This window comes from Notamacropus eugenii, chromosome 2 (genome assembly GCF_028372415.1).
Source record: "Notamacropus eugenii isolate mMacEug1 chromosome 2, mMacEug1.pri_v2, whole genome shotgun sequence".
NCBI lineage: Eukaryota > Metazoa > Chordata > Mammalia > Diprotodontia > Macropodidae > Notamacropus > Notamacropus eugenii.
In genome coordinates this window covers 221,561,902-221,571,432 of record NC_092873.1, presented here as the reverse complement: position 1 = coordinate 221,571,432, position 9,531 = coordinate 221,561,902, and the positions used below count along the sequence as shown (strand labels likewise).

General features: G+C 37.3%; 1 protein-coding gene across 11 annotated transcripts in view; it reads left to right on the top strand.

Moving 5' to 3' along the window:
• Positions 1-336: 336 nt before the first annotated feature.
• Positions 337-9,531, top strand: part of AHI1 (Abelson helper integration site 1) — a 279,355-nt gene continuing 270,160 nt past the window's right edge. For all 11 annotated transcript variants that reach the window (XR_011974556.1, XR_011974555.1, XM_072643419.1 and 8 more), the window contains exons 1-2: positions 337-688; positions 6,138-6,205. Coding sequence is in view for 9 of the 11 variants with exons in the window: in XM_072643419.1 (XP_072499520.1) it covers positions 6,196-6,205 (10 nt within the window). In the remaining 2 variants the exon portion in view is untranslated. The remainder of the gene's footprint in view (positions 689-6,137; positions 6,206-9,531) is intronic.

Sequence of the window (9,531 nt, the reverse complement as noted above, 5' to 3'; positions counted from 1 at the left end):
AATCAATTAATAACAGCTGAAAAGGACACGGGGCTAAGCCTGATGAAAGGAAGAACTTTCTAAGGTTAAAGCAGGGATATTTTACTCGTCTATTTTGATAACTTTCCTACATTCTAATGTATGCCTTTTATTTTATGCATTCAAAACCAGGACTCTGAGAAGAGTTTCATCTGACTGCCCTACGGGTCAAGGACTGATAAAAGGGTAGTATTAGAGATGAATTTGGGCAGTCCCTAAATATTCTGAGTAGGCTCCGCCCCTCTTCCACTTAAGGGGAGGGGCACGCAGGCCGGCAGACCAATCCGGGCTCTCTGAGGCGCCCCAGCCAGCGCCGTTGCTATTGGCTGGAGCTCTGGAGGAAACAGGAGGGGAGGGCCCCCTCCTACCTCTTCGGTTGCTATCGGCAACGGAGCGCCGCGGTAACTGACGTAAACGCCTCGCTCCGCTCAGCTCTAGACTCCGGTCCTCCTCCCTCTCCCTCCCCGTCCCACCTCTAATCCCTTTCGTCTCCACCCCCTTCCCAGCCCTAGCCGCCGGTTTCAGCAGGGAGCCGGTGGCCTTCTCCTTCCCGCCGGGCAGAGCTAGGCGCTAGCGCTTCTCCCTTCCGTTGGTTAGGTCGGTCAGCCGGCGTCGATTTAGGGAAAAGGACGGAGGCCAGCCGCTTCCCCGGGCTGCGCGTCCCCTCCTGGTGAGTCGGCTGCTCTCCGGGCTGTCAGCCGCTGACTTTTCCGGCCTGCGGCGACCATGGCTAACTTGGGTTTGTCCGGGCCGCTCCTGCGTGGGTGTGCGCGTGCGCGCTTGCGTACTTGAGTGTGTACCTTAGCCTCGCGCTGGCGGTACGTGGCTGCTGCTGCCGACGTGCCCCTCGCCTGCCCACCCCCACCGCCCGCGCTGCGCGTCCCCGGGGGTGCGTGCGCCTTTGCCCAGGCCCGTGGTGGCTACCACCGCGCTGCTGCACGTGTCTGTGCCCACGCGAGGCGCCAGGGGGCGAGAATTGACTTCGAGAACTCACGGTTGATTAGTATTTCGGACTCTTGACCACCAGAATCTCACGGGTTTTCTGATTCCGGAGGGAGGGATCCCAGAGCCCACCTAAATTATCCAGCCTGTACTAGCAGAACATTTCCAGATATTGGCAACATTTCGTCGTGGTGTTGGCTTCGGGGGTGGGGGGGAGGGGGGAGTATTTTGTCGCACACGTTTTGTTTTTCTTTCCCTTTTTTGCATATTTTGTTACACGAGTTTTTTCCTTTTTGTGTGTGCACACTTTGTTACACAGGTTTGGTTTGGTTTTGCTTTTGATGGAGTTAGAAATCCAAGACAAATAAAGTAAAAAAATATGCTGCAGTCTGCTTTTGGAGATCATCTGTACTCTGGCATTTTGTCGTGAATCATTGTATTGATCTGAGCAACTAAGTAATTCATAGTTGCTCATTGTTACAATATAACTGTTCCTGGATACAATGTTCTGACTTCACTTTGCTTGAAGATCTGAATTCACATGTGACCTCAGACACTTACTAGCTGTGTGATCCTGGGCAAGTCACTTAACCTCTATTTACTTCAGTTCTTTATCTATCAAATGAGGTAACACTGGAGAACACCCCATAGATAAAAGTCCATGGGGTCACTTAGAGTCAGACATGATTGAATGGCTGAACTACAACAACAGTGGTGTTGCTGGTATGCAGTTTTATACCCCTTTGAGTGTAGTTCCAAATTGTTCTGCAAAAAGGCTGAACCAGTTAACAACTCCACCAGCAGTGCATTAGTGTCTCAATTTATCCATATCCCCTTCTGCATTTGTTATTTTCCTTTTATGTTATCTTATACATACAGCCTGATAGCTGAGAGGTTGTGCTTCAGAGTTGTTTTAATTTGCATTTCTGGTGATTTAGAACATTTTTTATGTGACTGTTTATAGCTTTGATTTCTTCTTCTGAAAACTACCTGTTCATATCCTTTGACCATTTATCAACTGGGGAATGGCTCTTATTTTTGTAAGTTTGGTTCAGTTCTCTATATATTTGAGAAATGAGGTTTATATCAGAGAAATTTTGTTGTAAAATCTGCACACACACACACAGAGTTTTCTTTTTTCCTTCTAATTTTGGCTGCATTAGTTTTGTTTGTACAAAAGTTTTTAATTTAATGTAATCAAATTACTCAGTTTATTTCCTGTGATCCTCTGTATGTGTTGTTTGGTCATGAAGTCTTCCTTTAGCCATATATCTGATAGGTACGTTTTTTTCATGCTCTCTGATTTACTTATATTACCCTTTATGTCTAAATCATTTATCTATTTTTGACTTTATCTTGGTAGATGTTGTGTGATGTTGGCCTATGCCTTATTTCCTCCAAGCTGCTTTCCAGTTTTCCTAGCAATTTTTGTCAAATATTGAGTTCTTACTTCAAAAGCCTGGATCTTTGCCTTTATTAAACGCTAGTTTGCCATGGTCTATTCCACTGACCTACCATTCTATTCCTTAGCCAGTACCAGATTGTTTTGATAATTACTGCTTTGTAATATAGTTTGAAATGTGGAACTGCTAGGTTGCCTTTCTTCACATTTTTTTTCATTCATTCCCTTGACATTCTTGACTTGTTCTTCCATGTGGATTATGTTATTATTTTTTCTAATTTTATCAAATAATTTTTTTTGATAATTTGATTGCTATGGCACCGAATAAATTACTTGTGATAGAATCATTATTTTTATTATATTGGCTCTACCTGTCCATGAGCAGTTAATATTTCTCCCACCATTAAGATCTTCCTTTATTTGTGTGAAGTGTTTTGTAATTTTGTTCATATAGTCCCTGGGTTTATCCCGGCAGGTAGCCTCCCACATATTTTATTTTGTCTGCAGTTATTTTAGAAAAGACATATGCAGACAGATAGGAAGTACCAGAATAGACCAATATGTAGAGAGAAAAGAGTACCCAGGAGAAGAGGGTGATTAACTGTTAAAAGTTATAGAGAAGTCAAGCATGGTCAGCTGAAGCAAATAGATTATGCTCCAGCCCCTTATTTTATCTGTGTGTGCGTGTGTATGTGTATTTCCCTGTTTCAAGCAACATATAAGTAACATATTATTGTATTCTGGTTTCTAATCCTTCTGCTATCTGCTTCCATTTTATAAATGAGTTCATTCCATTCATATTCACAGTTATAATTACTGTGTATTTCCCTTCATCCTATTTTCTGTTTATTCTTCTCTTTACCCTATCCGTCCTCTAAAGTCTGTTTTGCTTCTGATAACTGCCTTCTTTCATCTGCCTACCCTTTTGTCATCCCCCTACCCCTTCCCATAGTCTTTTTTTCTCCTACTTTCCTGTTGAGTAAGATAAACTTATATTACCACTTGAGTATCTCTTCCACATTGTGACTTTCCCCATTGTGGTTTTTGATATATCGAGTCAGTATAAGAAATTAAATGGGAATTTTGGGGGAGTTTTGTGGAAGCCACAGACAACACTCAAGAGCCAGCAGACAACACAGTGTTTACAGCCAAATACTTAACTCAAATTTTATGACAAGGTATTGTAAACAACTCATAAAAGAAAAAGAAAAAATTCAGATTTCTTTGGTATGTAGGGCCAAAGAATTTTACTCAGATATTCCAGAATGCAGGGGTGCTGCACCTCTAACCAACATGGAAGGAATAACTGTATAAGTATTTTTCCTCTTTGAACCAATTTAGATTTGGCAAATAAGAGATCATTCAGAGCAATTTCAGTTGAATGATGTGGACAGAAGTCAGATTATAGAGAATTAAAAGACTGAGGTTAAAGGAAGTAGAATCATGAATTGTAGGTGATCTTCTCAAGTAGTTTAGCCATAACAGGAAGGAGAGATATGTGACAATAGCTATTGGGGACGGCCATGAATTTTTGGATGATGGACAAGACTTGGGCTTATTTGTAGGGAAGTAGTCAGTAAATAGGGAGAGACTGAAATGAGAGAGTAAGTATAAAAGAGGAGGCAATTTGCTATTGAAGATAGTCTGGTCTGGGATCACATATGCATGGAGAGGGGGTTTGCCTTGGCTGAGAGAAGGACTACCTCTTTATGCTAGACAGGGGGAAAGCTTTTTTTTAAGTACTCTTGGATATTTGTTAATCTGCTCTGTGTATGTTAATTCAATACTACTGTGCTTTTTGAGTTCTTATGTCTGATTTTTAATAGTTCCTTTGTATTCTCATCTGCTGCCAGATGCCACTGCTCAGTACTGTGATCATGTCTCTCTCACGTACTTCTTTGCTGTCCAGTTTCGCCATGGCCTTTATAAATAATCTGCCTTTTTAAAAAGTGTGTCTGAAATAAAGAGTAAACAGGCTAACAGTGAGGACTTAGAATATTCCTTTGCATCACTTTTAGTGAATGAATTTGGTAGCATTTTTTGCAGCATCCTATTTATTCTCCTATATTCCAGTCTGTCTTTTCTCTAATCTCTTCTCTCCATTCTACAGCTGCCAGAATAGTCTTACTAAGGCACAGGTCTAGACATGTCGTTTCCCTGCTGAAAAACCTAAAGTAATATCCCCATTGATTCTAGAATAACATTTAGATTCTTCAGCCAGGCATTTAAGGACAACTTCTTTCTGACTCCCTTCAACCTTGTCAACCTTATTCTAAATTGCTCCACTTAATAAGCTCCATGTTCCAGCCACACAGGACCACAAGCAATTCTCTATCTCTCACCTCCTTGATTTTCCATTGATCTGAACTGATCCAAAGGTTCAATAAAGTTTCTTCCACTTCCAGAAGTTCTTTCCAGTTGTTAGCATCCTTTCTCATTTTAATTTTTCCTCATACTAAAGAAATAGCATCAGTAATGAATAGACTTGGCTTTGGTGCCAGAAGGATCTGGTTTTGAATCCTGCCTCTGACATATTCTGGCTATGACCTTGGGCTAATCACTTAACCTCTCAATGCTCTTGACAGCTTTCTAAGACCACAAATTACTGAGAAAGTGTCAGCCTACCTTGGTAGAGGGAGTTCCTCATCTGGGAGTTCCCTCTCCCAGTGAAGTCATGGGTCCAGCCCCTTATTCTGCTGCTATATTTATACGTGTACACTTTAGTAGCAATTAACATTTTAACATTTACTAACCCCCTTATGTAGATTTTCTCATTTGATCATCCTAACAACCCTGTTAAGATAGTTGCTATATAAAGATAATCGTCACTGTATAGATGAGGTCACTAAGGCTCAAAGAGGTTAAGGTACTTACCCAGAGTCACACAGGTAGCCAGTGGCTGAGGCAAAATTCAAATCCAAGTCTAGTGCTTCATCTACTAAGCCAGATTGCCTCATGAAGTCTTTCAGCAAACATTTTTTAAGCCCTGTCTATGTGCCCAAAGCTCTTTAAAGTTAGGGACTGTTCTATTTTTGTGCCCAGCATTAAACACAGTGTTTTGCACTTAATAAGGGCTGAGTAAAATGATTGTTGAATAGAATGTTGTTATATTGAATTAGTTTGCATTAGCAGTCATTATTACTTCCTTGTTACTTCTTGACTTTATTTTGGATAGTTGAGTTAACTGAATAAGTGACTTAAAATCTTGATTATTGTGAGGGTGTTATATTTAAAAATCTATACATATTATCAAACTACTTTCTGACCTTCCTATTTTTTACTTGCTTTTAATTTTAAACAGCATTGTTACTCTAACCTACTTTCATTTTCATAGGAGGTCCAGTGATATTCAAATACATTATTTGTGAAAATATTATGTGACAAATTAGGAAATAATGTTACCACTTTCGTAACAGGATTGTGGGAAAATTAATTTTGAGCTGGTGACTGTCTCTTCATTGAATTCACAGTAATTACCAAATGACAGTCTTTTCAAAGCACATAATTTACATGCAGGAAACCACTTATTACTGCTTTTCAAGATGTGTGGATTTTTACACCTAAATATTTTTATTCCAATCTAAACCACTTTGTCTAGTTAATGATAATCTTTAATCACAGTCACACCTTACTATGGTAGGTTAGTGACCTTTATTGTATTCTAGGGCTACAAACTGCTTTTGATTTATTCTAGCTAGGTAGTCATAAATTTATGTTTTTGTATGTACACTTTAACTTTTACATATGAATCTTGTTCTTATTTTGTTTTTTACAGACTGCTGATAATGTAAACATTCTCCGCTGGCACTTGACATTTTCCATAAAAACTGAATATGCCATCAGGTAAGACTTTTTTGGAATGTTTGGCTAAAAATTAATTTCTACTCATTTTCTTTTTACATTTATACTTTTTAGGGAAGATTAATTGAACACAGTAAATAGAATGGAATAGTCTTCTTTCACTAAAATATTTTGATTAACACAATATTTCATTTTTAATGGAATTTTGATGGAATAAAATTACAGAAGGGGAAATAGTGGCCTTTTTTTTTTATAATTTGTCAATTGTATTATTTAAAAATTTCCAAAATATTTTAGTTTAAATAAATTTTATTATTTTATGTCATGAGTACCATGAGCACTAAGCAAATACAGGTAAGTAATGGGATCCTTCTGGGTTCCTTTGCCCTTTTTTTCATTTGACTCACTTCAAATAAATTAAATTCCACAACAAACAATAAAAACTCCTGGTGCTAGTGACATTTCTCTTTAGATAATTTCACAGATTGATGATGTCATCAGTGTGGATACACAGTCTACTCCAACTCATCCTTCTCTTCTTGTTCAGTGTGATTCTTATCCATGTCCTCACATATATCCTCATTAGAGGATCTATGCCAACCTTTCACTTTTTCTAGTATTTCTTAGATACCAGTGTAATAATTGGAAGTATCTGTATGTCACTGCCGTGCTTCCTTTTCTGGCCATACTTATCACTGATTGACCAACCTATTATCATACACCACTTCTCACACACAAGTCATTGTTGGTAATGTGCTTCAGATTACTACTCACTGCAAGAGTCTTTCCGTTGTCTTTCAGATCAATTGTAGTTTTGATTCTCTAGTGATTGTATTGCTCCATCGTTCTCAACCATATAGTATTATCAGGAGAAAATGGGTTTTAAAAGATGGGTTTTAGTTTCAGGGAGCAACTTAGGATGATGAAAACGTCTGTGCAATTTCCTGTATGTGTCTTACTCAATTCTGGACTGAGCTCTTTTTCCATTTGCAGGGATTGTCCAAGCTATAAACCAAGCAATAAGCTTTCCTTCCCACTTGGCTTCTCCTGTGTGGTTTTCGAATGGCCATGGTCTCATTGAGGAGGCCCAATAGTATTTCACTCTTTAGTAGTACCACAGTGTCATTCATAGGAACCCTTGAAATACACATGACTTCCTTGTGAACTCCTTTGGCAAGCACATATCATCCTGTTTAATTTCTTATTGAGCTTATTCATTAGAGAATTATAAAATTGAAGTTATCTCTGGGTTTGTTTTTTGGGGGTTTTTTTTTTATGCATCTATCAAGGAATCTTGTCTGATCTGAGTATACGTCTGGTACAGATTCTCCTTTGGAGCAGAGCCTTAGAAGTCTTTTTAGTCAAATTTTGATCCATCAAGTCAATTGCTTTTTTATAATGAATAAACAATAAACATTGTGGGCTTTTTGTATTTGCTATCTCTCTCAGTGTTACAGAAGATGTGATCTCCTGTACAGCATTCTAAAATATGATTGCTCTAGTTTTATATTTTGATCAGTGATAGTCTCCTAACATACATAGACCATTTTCTTTAAGCTTTTAGAGTGATGAGAATGTAAGCTTTGTAGTTCAATATTTATTGATGTCATTGTAGTTGCTTTATAATAGTCTTCACAATATTTATCATTCCTTTGGAATTTTCCCATTTTAGATCCTGAAATTCAATCCTCTAAGTATTTTTAAAAGCAGATTACCTTCAGCACATATTTCCACTGTACATCTCTGATCATTTTCAGTCACTTTTGCTGACTTTAGTTTTCTTAAATATCATGCTCAATAAGTTTTGCATAATTATATATCTATTTTTACACTTTGACTTAAAATCGTTCTTTTACTTCTTGATAACTTACCATAGAGTGTTTTTTCTCAAATCTAATTTTTCACATTCATTAAATTTTTCTTATAGATACCCTTTTTTTACATCACTTTTATTTCTCTGGATATATTTCTTTTCTCTTAACTTCAACACTTGTCCTTTCTTTTTTTCCTTCTTTGCCAATTTGATGGTTGAATTGTTTTTTATTAAGCTATTGTAATTGTGTACATTATTTTTCTAATTCTACTACTTTACTCTGTACCAATTCATTGAAGTCTTCCCATGTTTCTCTGAATTTTTTTTGTTTGTCATTTCTTATAGTGAAGTAATATTTCCATATAATTTGATATCCTCATCTTACAAAGTTTCATGTATGTTGGCCAAATTTATTTACCCTTTTGGGAAATTCTTTTGAAAAGTTGCTGCTCTTTTGACATTGTGGCTGCAAAATATAATTTTAAACTCTTGAGAAGGAAGGACTCAAATTTTTTGTCTATGTTTTTTATCTCTAGCAAATTGCGCATAGCAATAAACATTTAATAATTATTTTTGGAGCTGATTCTCTCTGTGGTAGAGGTAGGCATGTGACAATGAGGAGGAAATTCGAGGCTAGAAATTCTAGAAATGTTTTTCAAATGAAAATGATCAATTTGTAAGAAAAGATTATTATCGATGTGCTATTTAATGCCCTAGAGTAGTGCTTTATCCTAAAATTTAGACTTCACTTATTTGAAACCTTATTTATCTTTTTTATATATATTGAAACTCAAAACCAAATATATATTGAAACTAACTGAATTTTCAGACCCTAAATATATTTTCTCAAAAACCTACAAATGTAATGTCATCAATATTTTGGCAATTCAGGAGCTGAACCCCTATGATTTTGATTTTTCTGTGACAGTTTGAATATAAGTAATAGTATGTCTAATATTGTATTTGAGGGTTTTCTGGGTTTTAAGTGTATATAACACTTGTATATAAAAGTTAGTTTGTGAATTGGCAGGAGTGGGATGTGGGGAACCATGATGATAACGGACATTTGTATCTTATGGTTTACAAAGCACTTTACTCCTAACAAGCTTGAGAGGTTGTTTGCTTAATTATTATTATTACCTACATTTTATAGGTGAAGAAATCGTTCTTCAGAGAAATTAACTGACTTGGCCATGATCCAGTAAATAGTTGTGTTGGAATTTGAATTCAGGTCTAGAGGTGCTATTCTACTAGGTCACACTATTTGAAAACAGCATTAATTAATTAGATTTATATGATACACACACACACACACATACACACATGCATGCATATATACATGTGTGTGTATGTTGTCATTCAGTCATATCTGTCTCTTTGTGACCCCATGGATAAGGGCATGGCAGGCCCTTCTATCTTATATTATCTCTTGAAGTTTGTTCAAACTCATGTTTGTTGTTTCCGTGACATATCTATCTCATCCTCTATTGTTCTGTTTTCCTTTGCTTTCAGTCCTTTCCAGAATCAGGGTCTTTTCCATTGAGTTCTGTCTTCT